General features: G+C 34.2%; 2 protein-coding genes across 10 annotated transcripts in view; both read right to left on the reverse strand.

Moving 5' to 3' along the window:
• Positions 1-6,006: 6,006 nt before the first annotated feature.
• LOC105216822 (flightin) lies at positions 6,007-9,980 on the reverse strand. Of its 3 annotated transcripts, none has more exons than XM_011191510.3 (4): positions 9,822-9,980; positions 6,638-6,929; positions 6,380-6,535; positions 6,007-6,291 (listed from the first exon to the last, which is right to left on the reverse strand). In XM_011191510.3, exons 2-4 carry the CDS (start codon positions 6,880-6,882, stop codon positions 6,156-6,158), a joined length of 537 nt encoding a protein of 178 aa, XP_011189812.1. In that variant the 5' UTR covers positions 6,883-6,929; positions 9,822-9,980; the 3' UTR covers positions 6,007-6,155. The 3 variants fall into 3 exon arrangements, with proteins under 3 accessions (XP_011189812.1, XP_011189822.1, XP_054086024.1); XM_011191520.3 differs by having other exon boundaries at positions 6,638-6,894; positions 9,822-9,972; XM_054230049.1 differs by lacking the exon at positions 9,822-9,980 and adding an exon at positions 9,214-9,346.
• Positions 9,981-12,149: 2,169 nt separating this feature from the next.
• The window catches only part of Nca (neurocalcin homolog), a 29,891-nt gene continuing 26,149 nt past the window's right edge, over positions 12,150-15,891 (reverse strand). For all 7 annotated transcript variants that reach the window (XM_054230044.1, XM_054230042.1, XM_011191594.3 and 4 more), the window contains exons 2-5: positions 15,044-15,138; positions 12,847-12,965; positions 12,561-12,749; positions 12,150-12,437 (exon numbers count right to left, since the gene is read on the reverse strand). In XM_054230044.1, the coding sequence (XP_054086019.1) occupies positions 12,243-12,437; positions 12,561-12,749; positions 12,847-12,965; positions 15,044-15,113 (573 nt within the window). In that variant the 5' untranslated portion in view covers positions 15,114-15,138 and the 3' untranslated portion in view covers positions 12,150-12,242. The remainder of the gene's footprint in view (positions 12,438-12,560; positions 12,750-12,846; positions 12,966-15,043; positions 15,139-15,891) is intronic.

Genomic DNA, 15,891 nt, shown 5'->3' on the forward strand with positions numbered 1-15,891 from the left:
TTCTGTTCCGATATCTTCACTAGTGCTTACTTTATATATTGTAAATTAAACTATTCAGGTCGACTTCAAAGTTCTGGTATATAGGAAGTAGGCGTGGTTGTTAACCGATTTGGCCTATTTTAACAACATATCATTTGGATGTAAGGAAAATATTACAAACCAAGTTGATGTTGGTAGAGTAGTTTCGGAGATATGGTTTTTGGGGGAGCCCTTCTTTACCTTCTTTATAATGAAATTTAAGATTTCTGGTGTTTTCCCTTACTGAATTAAAGCATTTTTAGTAGTTTCCAACATAACCCTTGTATGGACATGGTTATAATCCGATATCCTCCATTTTTGGACTGCATAAGGTAGTACCTAAAAGAAACGATTCTAGAAAGTTTGGTTGATATAGCTTAAGTAGTTTACGAGATATGTACAAAAAACTTAATAGGGGCGGGGCCACGCCCACTTCCCCAACAAAATTACATCCAAATATGTCTCTTCATAGTGCGATCCTTCATACCAAATTTTATTTCCATAGCTTTATTTATGGCCTAGTTATGGCACTTTATGTGTTTTCGGTTTTCGCCATTGTGTGGGCGTGGCAGTGGTCCGATTTTGCCAATCTTCAAAATCGATCTTCCTATGGTGCCAAGAAACAGGTGTGCCAAGTTTCATCAAGATATCTTAATTTTTACTAAAGTTACAGCTTGCACAGACGGACGGACGGACAGACGTCACCCTGACCATTTTGATATATTTAACTCTATATCTAACTCGTTTAGTTTTGGATGTTACAAACAACCCTTATGTGAACAAAACTCTCAGCAACTCTGTTGCGAGAGTATAAAAATGGAATTGGAATAACAGAATTTTTAACTGAAATTAAGTTTTTCTGAGATAATTCACTCTTTTATGTCGCAGAGAACAATATCTTCCGCTTTGCTTGGAAGAAGACAAAGCTAAGGTTACATTTTGTATAACCTAAAAGTATATGCCTTGATTAGAAAATATTTTTATTTAATATATAAAACAATTTAAGAAGTTTCTTATACTGTCCAGCATGTAACTTTTTGATGATTAAAACTCTGTATGAATATGCATAAAGAGGGAGTCTAGTTGAGATTAAATTGTCTTGAAGAATTTATTTAATTTATTCGACTACATAGTCTCTGCGACATTATCTAAGTATCTAAGATGTACAAATCAAAAAGACAACCAAAATTAAAAATTTGAACTATATAGCCTTTGTGCCGACTTCATCTAACATACCCGAAACGTAGCGTTCCCCAAATTTCGTACAATACCGTAAAAAATGCATGCAGAGTGTACGCAGTGTACTATAATTAGCTAATTCACCTTAAGACTACCTACTTAATGCTGAATAGAGGAACTCATTTTCCACATATTTCTCATACTTGATATGCAAACAATTGAAACAAGTTGAAATAATAAGAGAAAAGAAAATATGTATAAAATCTTTGTTCTGAAGAATTTTCCTACGAATTTTGCTGATATTATGCGCGGAATATGGCGGAACGCCCAGACGGTTGAAGGCGTTTTTGCGGAAATAGGAGCTTAGGTAGCAATTTATATGTACATATATATTTATATCATAAACACACATATATATATATATGTATATAATATATAATTTTATATAAATAAGTATATAAATCGGAAATTTGTTTATTGCAGATTTGGATAAACAAAAGCTACATATATGTGTGTTAATATTCTCCAGGGTTCCAATGTTAACAGCTGCAAAGTCAAGCAGAACAAGTGTATGTGCGCACATAATATACTTTTTCTCTTTGAAAAGAAAATTGGGAAACACATACAATATTTTTAAGCCCACACTCTCGGTTATATACGTGTACTACATGTTTATATATATTTTATTGTATATGTCTAGTTTTTTGTCATTAAGGTAGGCCTTTTATTGGGAAAACATGCAGTGATATATGTACATAGATCCTATGTAGTTATTAACTTAAAATGTAGGGGCATTATCTATAGCGCGCTGTACCCAAAATACTTCAGTTAATACACGAATTCGTTACCATGTAATCCCGAGACTGGAGGTCCATAAATCTCTTTATATTCTTTCTAACTTAAATTACTCCTGTAGGACCCCCAGAGGTGATCTAATTATTTATGACCAGAGTATATTGAGTTTGTGGAGAGAACACTTCTCCAGCCTGCTGAATGGCAGTGAAAGTACAACACCAGGAGATGGTGAACCCGATTCCCCAATCGACGACGATGGAGCAGATGTTCCATTGCCCGACCGTGAAGAAATTCGAATAGCAATTACCCGCTTGAAGAACAATAAGGCGGCGGGGGCCGATGGATTACCGACCGAGCTATTCAAATACGGCGGCGAAGAGCTGATAAGGTGCATGCATCAGCTTCTTTGCAGAATATGGTCGGAAGAAAGCATGCCTGACGATTGGAATCACAGTGTACTCTGCCCAATACACAAAAAGGGAGCCTCAACATCGCGTATAAGATTCTGTCGATCGTATTGTGTGAAAAACTAAAGCCCATTTTGGAGAAGACCCGTGAAAAGAGGATCGACACACACCATCTCTCTGTCGACTTTAAAGCTGCTTTCGACAGCACGAAAAGGAGCTGCCTTTATGCCGCGATGTCTGAATTTGGTATCCCCGCAAAACTAATACGGCTGTGTAAGCTGACGTTGAGCAACACCAAAAGCTCCGTCAGGATCGGGAAAGACCTCTCCGAGCCGTTCGATACCAGACGAGACACTCTCGTGTGATTTCTTTAACCTGATGCTGGAGAAAATAATACGAGCTGCAGAGCTAAATAGAGAAGGTACAATCTTCTATAAGAGTGTACAGCTACTGGCGTACGCCGATGATATCGATATCATTGGAAACAACACCCGCGCCGTTAGTTCTGCTTTTTCCAGACTGGATAAGGAAGCGAAGCGTATGGGTCTGGTGGTGAACGAGGACACCACATGTGAAGGGGATATTAGCTTCGGTACAGCCGAAGTTAACGTTTTTTCTTGTTGTGTATTCAAATTAGCATTTCCCAAATGATGACGAATCGATTTAATTGTATCATTCTCAACGTAATCATGAGAAAGACGACAACATATGTATTTTATTAAAATATTGGACAACCCTAATGTGCCATAAAAAAGACCGCTTTATATTGTAGTATTCTTCTAACAAAATTATCTTTGAAAGTTTAAGCTTTTGCAGAAAGCTTCTTTCCAAAGCATATGAAGCTTTTTATATATAAAAAAAAATATTTATAAAGAAGCTTGCTGTATTTACATTTGACTAATGAACGAAAAAATAAACGCAGACGTTATTTTTTTAATTTCTCTAAAATTTCGCAATAACAAAAAATTCTGTGAGTGCATTTCTGTTGTGACAAATTATTATAGAAAGCTAATTTGAGGTTAACACACTTAGTTTTTTATCAGCAGAGTATTGGGAGGAAATAAGTTATGAATTTTATGAAATAAAATTGAATAAGGCGAAGTAATAAGTTTCAAAATTGGTTAAATGAAAATGTGTTGATCTTTTGTAAGATCTATATTTCTTTAAGATTAAAAAAAAACCGCGTTAATAATGCTTTTACTGTTTCAATATCATTTTTATATTGAACAAATCAGGGAAGACAAGTATGTTCTCTCACTGAAAGCTTTAGAAACAGATATGAAGACCTTTTTGTAATTAAAAACATGCCAAGTCATCAAATGCCCGATATCAAGTGTAAATTGCGGGCTCTCAAAGTCTTTTTGTAGTCTCTATAACCATATATTTACTTTATCGCACTTGAAAAACCTTAGAGCTCTTGGCAGCAGTCGGATATTTTGCTTTTGGAGTGGATACAGTTACGTGAAAACATTGGTATTTGCAAGGGTTTTTAACTACGACCATCTCTCGGAAGATAGCCTCAAATATCCAAGTGAATTCCTCTCATAAAAAGCATTTCCGGTTTTCGAGATAATTCTCCTTCTGAAGAGCCATTCTTTTATTCGATGACAAACAAAACTCAGAACGCAATTTGAACTGGAAGCTCGATTAAACCATGTTTATATAATATTCCTAATAATGTTATTGGTCCAAAAAAGCAGCCACCACTTGGTAAGCATTAACAAATCGATGCATTTATTGGAAATCATCTAGTGGCACAGAAGAGAACACACTGCTAAGAAGAGATGATTATATTCAGCAAAATACCCCATTTGTAAGAGTGCTTCTGAAAACAAGTGTTAAAACCATAAATATCGGCTATTGTGAATTGTTAATCGGAAACGCCTCTATTCGATATCACCCTGTGATTTTTTTCTTTCCTCTAAGGTACCAAGGACCAACTTATTGAAACTATGAAATCGAAGGAGATGTATGTAAATAATTATGAACTATAGAGTAACTTCGGGTATTATGGTACACCTGTGTTTCTCCTAAACTAGGTGCTCTGTGGGAACGCCGATTACGACAAAAGCTGTGAAATTTGGAAAGAATAAATGAAAGTTGGTAACACTTCCGAAAGTTGTCAAGTTTTCTTTTAATTCCTAAAAACACGTGATTACTCATAGTAGAGTTTTTATGAGGACACAACATTAAGTAATTTTTTTAGGTTATATCGGATTTTCCTATGAAATTTAGTTATTTAACTGATAAAGAACTTATCGCAATTAAATTAAAACAGAAAAGTTTTAAAGAAAGTGAGCTTTTGAATAAAAAATAACTAAATAAAACAGACGGGACAAAAGCGTCTAATATGGTACACTAGTGGCAGGCCAACAGGGCTGTCAGTAGAGCAGTCCCGACAACCAAAGGTTATTGCACAAAAAGGAAAAAGACAAATAGGCGCCATGACTTCCGCGGTACGCGCATTGCTTATAACGGTTATAACATATATAAGTGCTGTCGGATCTTTTGTGCCTCCATACTTGATTTTCCCAAGATAGAATTACAATTCACTCCTTATGAAGGAGGAACGAAATCGTCGTGTCATCCGTCTGAACCATCTAAAGAAGATCCGGTTCTTTTAAACTATAGTCACACGCGAAAAAAATCTAAATCGTTGATATTGTGTTGGGAATATCGAGTCTTTACCGCCATTTGAGCGTAAGCGACAAAAACCAAACTTTACAGGAGAAGGTTTTTTTTAAATACTTTTAACCATTAATGTGGTAGTAATTTAAAATTTCTCATACATTAATGCTTTTCAGTCATTTACATATATAATTGAATGATAAACATCAACAGGGATAGGTCCGTTACGTCTTAAATTACTAGTTTCTATAAAAAACTAATTTTCGAAAAAATTGTCGCTTACGATAATTTGGCGGTATTGGCTCGATATGGTATACCATATTTAACGAACCATGTATACCACATTACCCACATAATTTTCAAAGTACTACTTTTTGACTTTTTTTAAATTTTTCTTAAAAAATCTTTATCATTTATTGTAAACAATTTTTGGCAGGGAATTCTTTTAGCCAATATTTCAGTGATAATGTGTATCGAGTTTCGAAAGTTTCGGAATCATACCTTCATAGTTATGATTAAAAAAAAATAGATATTCCATATTACCCATATTGTACTACGTACATTTGTTGAAAACTTGTTGAAACGAGTATTATGGATTGAACGAATTTGTGTAGTATATCTACAAATCTTTGTAATGCCATCCTCTATTTCAAAAAATTCAGGATTTTATTTATTTTTATTTAAACGGAATATATTAGATCTTTAGAAGCAAAGCTATTATTTATTTAACTTTTTCCTCAAAGTAAATATTTAAAATCTTGCATGATCGAATTTATAAAGGTCTAGACATATTAAAGTGGTTCTTTTGACAAATTTGACAGTTTAGTAGATGAAAGCACGATTTTTTTTTATGAATTTCTAGTGTCAAATTTGACATATCAGCATTAGGGTAGTAATTTTTTTTAGAATTACGTTTCTTATTACCTCGTTTATATGTACTTACATAGAGAATATGTGGTGTGAAATAAAAAATATGTCGTCTATCAAAAGAGTATTATAGCGACAAGCTCCCACTTTATTGTTTATTGTAACGTAATTAGGTAATCATCTCCTTATAATTAAATTGTACTACAATTTTAACTAACGTTTTAGTTGGTATTCATATTTATAGATAGGTATTGTATTTATTTATAGAACATTTGCATATTTCTGGTTAATATAAGCTTTGGTGTGATAATTATGAGTACGAATCGAGGCAGCCAGAGTTTGTACGAGATGCTTATCCCTTTTGCTTGAACATGAGTATGAGTCAAGGTCGCGTCCACTGTTGATAGAGTAAAAAAATGCAAAAGTATTGAAAATAACTCCGTCTGACTGCTGTCTAGACGAGTTAGCTGATTGTAATCTCTTACCTAACGTTGCTCTTTCTTAGCACGCGTTCAGCCCAAGTTTGTGCGCGCGGTATTTCCCTTGAAACGCCAACCTGCTTCTTATCCAAGTAATCAATAACGTCATCATAGTAGTTTGTTCTGTAGTTGTACATGTATTTATACTGCAAGAATTGTGGTCTGCAAAATAAAAAGGTAAATATGTAAGTGTGTGTATATTGAAGTAGCGGTACACGTTAGTGCAAAAAAAATCTAGTACACCTCTCTCTTTATTTGACTTACCTCACCCAGTGACGATATAGTTGCACGGGCTTTCGGTAGCCATCGTCTTCTGGCGGCGGTGGTGGCGGTGCCGATTCTTCTTCGGCTGCTGCAGCAGTTTCGCCCCCAGCTGGGGCGCTCTCACCACCACCCGCGGCAGGGGCAGCACCTGCATCAGCGGCAGCGGCAGCAGCAGGAGCAGGGGCAGCGGCAGCTGGCTCACTATCAGCCTCATCGAAACCCCATGGATCCTCCTCATCAGCCATTATACGCGTTTACTTGGAAGTTATGAAAGAAAGAAAAGAGGAAGCAACTACTGGAATTATTACAATGTTTCGAAGTGAGAAGATTGACTGAAAACACAATTGGTTAGTTTTTCAGAAATTTTGATCATTTTGAGAGGCTCCCTACACTATAAATGGAAGAGAAAACGCGGTTAAGCAGAAATGATTATATTCAAAATAATAAAAATTCATAAGGATGCCTCCGATTATAACTGTTAATCGCCAATATCGGTCATTATAATTTGGAGGTCCCTTTCCTTCAAGATACCAAGTACCTTACATGCCGAAATACACGTACACGTACAATTAATAAAAGTAAATATCACATTATTGTCTATATTTTTCAAATAATTTTCAACGATCTTCTTAATAAAGTAATCTAAAAAGCGTATGAAGATGTCAAGACGCAGATTAAGAGTCCTCGTTGGTTTTTCCATATCTACTTTTATATTTCACACTCTCTAAAGTTTTTATACTCTCGCAAGAAGTTGCACAGATTATAATAGTTTTGTTCACCTAACAGTTGGTTCTAAGTCCCAAAACTAAATGAGTCAGAGTGGGTCCGCCCACTTATGGATCAAAAACCATATCTCAGAAAATACTTGACCAATTTCAACGAAACCCGATCCGTGACATTGCCTTGGCATCCTAATGCTATAGTTTGGACGTAATCGGTTAATAGCCAAGTCTATTTTCCTTATACCATAATTTTGAAGTCCAACTGATTCGTTCACTTAACAATAGATAAGTTTAGCACCAGTGAAGATAATGGAACGAAACTTTGCGCAAATACTTTATTTCTAGTGTGGCATAGCCCATATAAAAATCACCGAATTCGGACTCTAACTTTTCAAGGCCTTACATATCCAGCATGACGCATTCATAGCTTTTGGCTATATCGGTTAGTATGTGAGTTATATTAACAATATTTATGTGAAAATAAAATCTTGGATATAATGTAGTTTGGTGGCAAAAGTAGTTGAAATCGGTCCAGGAAAATATAATGATTTTCGCAGTTCTATTGGACTTTAGCCAAGTATGTGGGTTAAATTGTATGCTATCTTAATAAAATTATAAAAAAATGAATTGCGAAAGTATATAATGTTTGGTTACACCCGAACTTAGCCCGTCCTTACTTGATTTTTTATTTAAATTAATTTAAAATTTACAAAAAGAAACATTTAAAAAATTTTAAAATTAAAATAAAAATTATTTTTGTGCAAAAAGTTTTCTCTTTTTTGATTCTTATGTAAACTCGGCTTTGATAACATGCCAACTACACATTTTAGACATATTATGTGTTCTGTAGAGCTGTATATAATTAAAATTTAATATTTTTGATCCTTTTCTTAGTGAAAACAAGCTGTAAATGTATCCTTTCTGGATATATGAAAAAAGTATAAAAGAGAAGCAAGTAATATGATCGATGCTCCATGTAAGAAGAGACAAAATTTCTGTTAATTTGGAGCGTCATTTTACGATACTCAGTGGCAGAGAAAAACTGCTGCGTCTACAAGGCTTGTTTGTAAAAATCATTTTCAGGCGCATCACCTGAAGTTTAAGATGACGATTTAGGCATATAAGAAGGCACACAAATTTAGAAGATTTAATTAAATATTTTTTGGTGCGATTATCGATTTTTATGTGGAAATAAAAAAATCAAATTCAATGGAATTAAAGAGTTCAACTACGAGTAAAGAAGTTATCACAAATGTTTCATATAAGATGTCTTTCATTTGAGTATATGTATATGTTTCTTTCGTTTCTATATGTCAGAATGTAATTAAAATTTATTATAAGTAAGCACACTTCAAAGAGTTAACAGTGTTATGCCATTAAATTATTATTTAATTTAAATTATTTATTAAACTTGGTTTGTGGAAAATTTGAAGATATTTTTTTGTTTAAAGGATAACTCAAAGCAATTTGTTATTATTTTTTCAAAAAATATTTTCATTAACTCAACATTTTTACTTTCATTGTTTTTTATATTTAAAATATCATATTTTTAAACTAACTAAATTTTTGGTTAATATTTTAATAATTAAAAGAAAAAACTAATTACATAAATTTAAATAATTTTAACTGCACAAAGTATTCAATACGAGAATAATAGGTACTCTATTATTTATAAAGTTTTAACTGCAAATATGATTATATTATGCATTGAATTAAAAAAAAGAGTTATGAATAAAATTTACTGAAAACTGTTGAAACTGAAACTATTTTTTTGTAACAAGTTCACACTATTTTTAATTTATTTATAAATTATTTATTTTCTTTATTTTTTACTGTTTGCGATCAGATAAACACCTTGCGCCAATACAACTATTAGTGTTATCAACTGCTGCTACTTATGTAATCGCCACAAAAACTAAAAAGTAAATGCCAAAAACGCCTTATTTGCTTGGTAATTGCTTCAATGTCAATATGTTTAAATGAAATTTACTAAGTTCACGTCAGCATTCTTTGAATCTCATTTATTCATTACGATTTGTTTTCAACACCATTTTGGCGCCTCACACACCACTGCAACACTGCCAGCTGTAATTATGCAATTACTTTGCGCCAAATATGGACAGAGCTTATCACATTTCATTCGTGTGGACCACTTGCTACCTACAAACGGTACATACGGTAGATAACTTATCGTATAATAACCTTAAAATACGCTTGATGTTGCACAATGAACGCAAATTAATTAAAATATAAATATAATTAATTTCAAAATATTTTAATAAAAATTAGTTTTGGAAAACAACAACACTTTTTCATAAATATATGCTACTTTTTTAAACTTTTCAACCAAAATATTATTTTATATACTAGATGTTGGTGTGTAAATCGCCGTAATGCGTCCTCAACAAAATGCACAATTAAATTTTGTAAACGCTTCAAGTGTTCGAATACTAAATTGATACCTTTAAGAGGTTGATGTTGATTGAAGAGGTATACAAAAAACACTGCAATCGAGAAAGTTAATTTAGAAATTGGAAGCCTAACCAATTACTGAGGCGAAGGTTTTATTGCATTTTATTTGTAATGATTAGCCAATCAGCGTCAAGTAGACGACAACAACAGCTACGCCAATTAATACCTCTGCGAAGAACACTTATAGATTTAAAAGCCAAATACAACACGTATTTAATTTAGTGCAGTGCAATTTACATTGATTAATTACGCTTGGCAAGTACCCGATAATATTAAACTTTCGAACGCAATGTGGTCTCACAACATTGCGCAGTACTTTGATTGTCTGTTGGCGCATAAAGGAATCTGTTCACACTAGTATGTAGTGCTACTTGCTTTTGTCAATTGCAAAACACCATTGAAGTACCAAATGCCATTTAGCATGTGCCAGCATATTTTTGGTGCGCACTGTATGTCTATGCGGTATGTTGATTTATATTTAAGTTTATATGTTGCAAATTACAAAGTGGTTTAAACTTTTTCTTCATTTTATTATAAAAGAGTTCATGGTAGCACGAGGGGTGTTTGATAAGGCAGTCAACTTTAAAATGAAAGAAATAGTTTCCCAAAAAGCATTTTTGCATTATAACTTGCTTATCTTCATTGTTCAACATTTTTCCAATTAGATAAATATTTCCTCAGCGCTCGAATTAACGTTAATTTAAACAAGAACCTTGGAAAATCATCTGACTTGGTCGCTAAGGTTTCATATTATGGAATTCCAGAGAAAATAGTAATGTTTATTATTGCCCCGGCTGTGGTTTTACCACTTTAAGGGTAATAATACGAATGTATCTCAAGCTAAGTCCACATGACGTGGCGGACGGGCTGGCTCACTCGTCCGGCTCTGATTCATACAATATCAAATACGTAAATAGATTTATGAGGAGTCACCGTTACCGTATTGTGTTCGATCCATATATCATATATTCGGATAAATTGTTCTCTTTCCTCAGGTTTCAGTATGCTCCCTTTGACGGAGATCCCACTTGTACATTGATCCTCTACGATGCAAAAAACTATTGAAGCCTACAGAAAACCTATTGAGCTTCTTCCAGACTTTCAAACTCACCGCATCACCACAAAATTTCATTCTCATGACATGTATTCCTATTGGACAGAGTCGTGGTTAAACACGCAACTACTGCGTGCGGTAAGATGAACCTTGGTTAGATCTAAAAGTTCTTGGATTTTACAACGGTTGCTGGTTGTTAACTAGTGCTCAATAAATCTACATGAAGCTCAATCATCTTGTGATGAGCTAATGCAGGGCAACAGAGCTCAAAATTTTTGCCGGTCAGATGGTATATGCAACACAGTGTCCTTTTTATATTACAAAATATCTTGATGTCTCCGGTCGAGCACCTACACAATGAGACCCATGCTACCTGTGAAGGAACATAACGAAAAACTCTCCAAACAGTTTCTGTTGGGATGCTTTCGTAGAAATCAGTCACCAAAAGTACCTTCCTGAAATACGTCGCCGACTTACAGAACTATACCGACCGGACTTCGAAAGCGACAGACTTCCGACAAGCACTGAACGCCATTTACATAGGAACCATTAACACCTTCATCGAACACCACCACCCATTGCAGACACAGAGCTCGAATTGTCTCACGAAAGTAGTGTGACCCTCGCCCGACTTCGTTCTGTATATTTTGTAGCAGGTTAAACTCCTACTTATCTGGGCAAACTCCGACATACCCAATTTATGTCCTTCATGCAAAGAGTCCGCGCATGATACTATCCACCACCTTGCAAGCCCCCTAAACCCCACTCATCTAACACGCTTTCCCTTTGGTCCGAACCTGTCTAAACAGCTCGTTTTCTGGGTCTCCGTTAGATGACTTCGATGACAATTAGTTTAGGCTTGCCGGTTCAGGCATATTTGGGTAGCCTCTACAACAACAACAACTGAGGTACTCAAACATGAGATAAAATCAATAACCAATTCCTTTGGAAGCGAAAATTTTTAGTCAAAGAGCATATCTGTCCATAGCCAGTCTGTTTCGCTTCACCTATTATCTAATGTTGGTCGATTATGCTAAATGGATTCACCTACGCCTTCACATACAGGTTGACATGTTGTAACAAATGTTGGTTGGCAACACATTCTCATTGGAAGATCCCTTATGTAACTAGCACATGTCCCGAAACAATTTTATTCATTTTAAATTTCTACACACTACCTTGGGAGTTTTCAAATGATCACTCTTAATACATTTTACTGTAAGTATGTAATTCCACCACTTCAAAGAATTTTCATTTTAAACAGTTTTTATATTAATTTCAAGTTTAACTTTATTATTTTTCATGTATTTGAGATTAATTGTTTATTGCTTGTTATAACTTTTTATATATATAAAAGTTAATGTGTTTGAGGATCACATTGTAATAAGCGAACGATTGACGGATCGCTCTTCGCCCCTTCAATGAACTCTTCGAGGCTTAATTTACCGTCTTTATTTCGATCCATCTGTCTAAATATTTTATCCGTTCGTTTCTCTGGCGTACTCTCGTCTTCCGGCATTTTCATAACTGAACCAACCATTTTATAAATTGCCTGTCAAATGATAGAAAAAAAAAGAAATTTATATAAATATAAGGAAGACCACAAGTAGTATAGGAGAGGCACAAGCAATTCTATTAGAAATGTAATCAAAATTTATGCAAAAAGCGCACTAACCGTGACGATTTCCAGCATTTCTTGTCGAGAAATGTAACCATTTCCATCTAGATCATACATCGAGAACGCCCATTTTAATTTCTGTTCTAATTTGCCGCGTGAAGTTACGCTCAGCGCGCATAGAAACTCTCTAAAATCAATTGTGCCATCTCCGTTGGCATCGAATGTACGAAATACGTGCTCAGCAAACTGGAAATAAAAAATTACATTTTTATTGAGACGATCTACAAATGTGGTAGTTATTATAAAAAGTCGAAACTTTGTGTAGCGTGTATTATATGCTTACCTTACTTGCGTCACCGTACGGAAAAAAGTTCCCATATATTTTTTTAAACTCCTCAACGGAGAGATGCCCACTGGGGCAATCCTTTAAAAATCCTTTATACCATTCTTGTATTTCTGCATCTGTAATGAAAAAAAATAGAACGGTATTTATATTTTTTTTAAGAATTTATATATTTATTGTAAAATAATATCTAACAGTAAAATATAAGTAAAACGTACTAATTTAGTCTATAATAAAATAATTATGAGACGGTTGTTGTTGTTTTTATTGCCGTAGCTATTACCCATACCTGCCTGAACCGGCAAGCTTAAATCAACTGGCATCGAAGTCCTCTAACGGGAGGCCCAGGAAAAGAGGGGTTTCAACAGGGTCGGGCGTAATGGAAAGGCGTGTTAGATGAGAGGGGAAACACTGAAGAAAAGGAAAATTTCATGGACGTTTGCAACAGGGTACAACAATGAAGACTGGAATTAATTTAATTATGTTTCTTCGTTTATCCATCCACCCATTTGGTTCAACGTGAATATTATAACTTGGGGAAATTTTGATATAAGATACAGTTGATCTTGAGAAATCATCAAAGCCACAGTTAAAAGTTCCAGGCCCGCCTGCCTTAGAGTTACGAAAAATTTGCTGTTATCTTAAGGTCATTCAGAATGGGAATTTCTACCAGAATCTTTAAAATGTATGGTTTGTAAATTGCATATTACTTATTTTGTCTTAAATAGGAAATTTTCCAAGAATACTTAGTATGAATTTTTACGAATCATAAATCTGTTCGCACGGCAATTGGTTCTACATTATTGAAATAGTGCAGATCTATTAGCAATAATAACGAATAATGAAGTTATCCTACAAACTTTTTTGTTAGGCAGAGTCTTTTTTGTTTGAGCAATACACTGTTACGTTTGAAGATATTAAAAAAATAAGTATTTGTTTATTTCGAATTGAATCCTTCTTCTTGTTCTTCTTTGGCACCACAACCATGGCTAGGTCTGAACCGTAAACACCAAATTTTGTCACTTGTTTCTTTACCTTGCGAAGTCACGTCAATTGTATATCCCAAGTGCAGACAGGTCCATATGCACTTGGTCCTTACAATTGTCCACCCATGGGTCTCGAATCAAAAGAGCTTTTCGCTAGATCATCGTCTTCCATGCGTACGATATATCCCAAACAGCGCATTTGCTTAATTTTTATGCGTTTAACTCTATCCATGTCGTCGTAGAGCTCTTCAATGTGCCATTTTCTTCGGTACTCATCGCTCAACCAGATGGCTCGAAGGCTCCCGAATGCTTTCTCATTCCGGTTCATCACCGTTAATGTGTCTGCCTCGATCGGGAATGATAAGAAAACTATAGATCGTAATTTATGTTCGTCGAGAGAGGGATCTGGTTCTCAAATGGCACCGCTTTCTGCGCCTGATCTCTCAGCTTGGATTGTCGCTGATAACTACCAGGTTCCAAGATAGACAGAGTCTTTCTGTTTTTTAAATTTATAGCTACTAACAGTGAAAAAATCCCAAAAGCACGTATAATCCATATGCGTGGCCAAGATCAAACTCTTTTGCTTCTTTTTCTAGACTGGAAAGGCCTGCGTACACCAGTAACATTGTCCGTTTATAGTAGATGGTGACACTGAAATTTACATTAGCGGCGCGTATCACTTTTAACAGCATTACAACTCTTTATATATGAATGTGGTGAAGGAGCCAAAGTTATCCCAAAACTCGAGTTTAAGTAGTATTTCGACGATTGGAAGAAGCACTGACATAAGTGTATGATATCGAATGGGGACTAAGGCGACTTGATTAATGTAGACGAGTTAATAAATATTTTATCAAAAAGGAAAATTCCCGTTATTTTTTGAACACACCTCATCTAACCAAAACGTTTACAATTCTACAATAGCATTACTTAGGACTATATTAATGCCGATATCGCTATAATTCGTACAATGAAAGGTTGAATTTTAGTGATGTGCTGAATTATCGGTAGCCAATAGATATATACCGATTTAACACATAAAAATGATTTGGTTGTAAATTCTAAATGCTAAATGCCGGTATCATGTATAAAAAGTAACTGGTCGGTATTAAATAGTTACAACCTATAAAAGTTTAACCACGGATCAACACTACTGCTTTTCACTAACTCTAAAAATTAATTTAATAAACTTTTAATTAAATTTGATTTACCTGTGAACTCTGTATTTTGTTTGAGGTCCTCTAAGACTTCTGGCTTCAATTTACTGTTTTGCTTTCCCATTTTGATTACTCATGCTTTGATTTCTCTGCAAAATATAGAAAACTATTAATTTTAAGGCTTTCAATGTGGTTTAATTTAATAATAAATAAAAAATGGTTAGAGAATAAACTCGAAACTACAAAAAATCAACATTGTTACCGTTTATGTTGCATTCGCATTTCATTTTGATCGTGTGCGCTACGAGTTCGAACAATACAAATATTATTTGCGAGCTTGAGCTGTTGCTTGAATGGATATACGAAAAGTACAAAAAATTCGCTAAAATATTATTAAATGGCGTAAATTTCAAATAGCATAATCAAGCGGCTTGAAAGCCAACAAATACATTTGTTGTAATAAACTGTTTTTTTTTTTACTTTTTTGCATTTTTTGAACCTTTTTGAATTTTCGAGGAAACTTTTTAGTTATCAAAGTCATATACCAACCTACACTTTCTTGAAAAGGTCTCTTTATATATGTATTTTCAATATTACTTTGTTTTAAATAGAGTTTAAAAACAAATGTCTTTATATCTTTTCAATATTAATTTATCGACTAATAAATAAATAAAAAAAATATTATTTCAAAATTAAGCTTAGAAAACAGCCAAATAATATTTTAAAATTTTTCTTACATATTTTTATTTCAGATACAATTTATCACTTGCGTGAACACCCATATTCACTCCGAGTGTAATCAAGTCAATTTTTTTTTTGTTTTTATTTTTTTTTTTGCGTTAAAAATAGCTATTAGTGTATTTTTCTGCAGTCACAAACGAAACAAACACAATGACTTGCGC

Source organism: Zeugodacus cucurbitae, chromosome 4 (genome assembly GCF_028554725.1).
Source record: "Zeugodacus cucurbitae isolate PBARC_wt_2022May chromosome 4, idZeuCucr1.2, whole genome shotgun sequence".
In the NCBI taxonomy this organism is placed as follows: Eukaryota; Metazoa; Arthropoda; class Insecta; order Diptera; family Tephritidae; genus Zeugodacus; species Zeugodacus cucurbitae.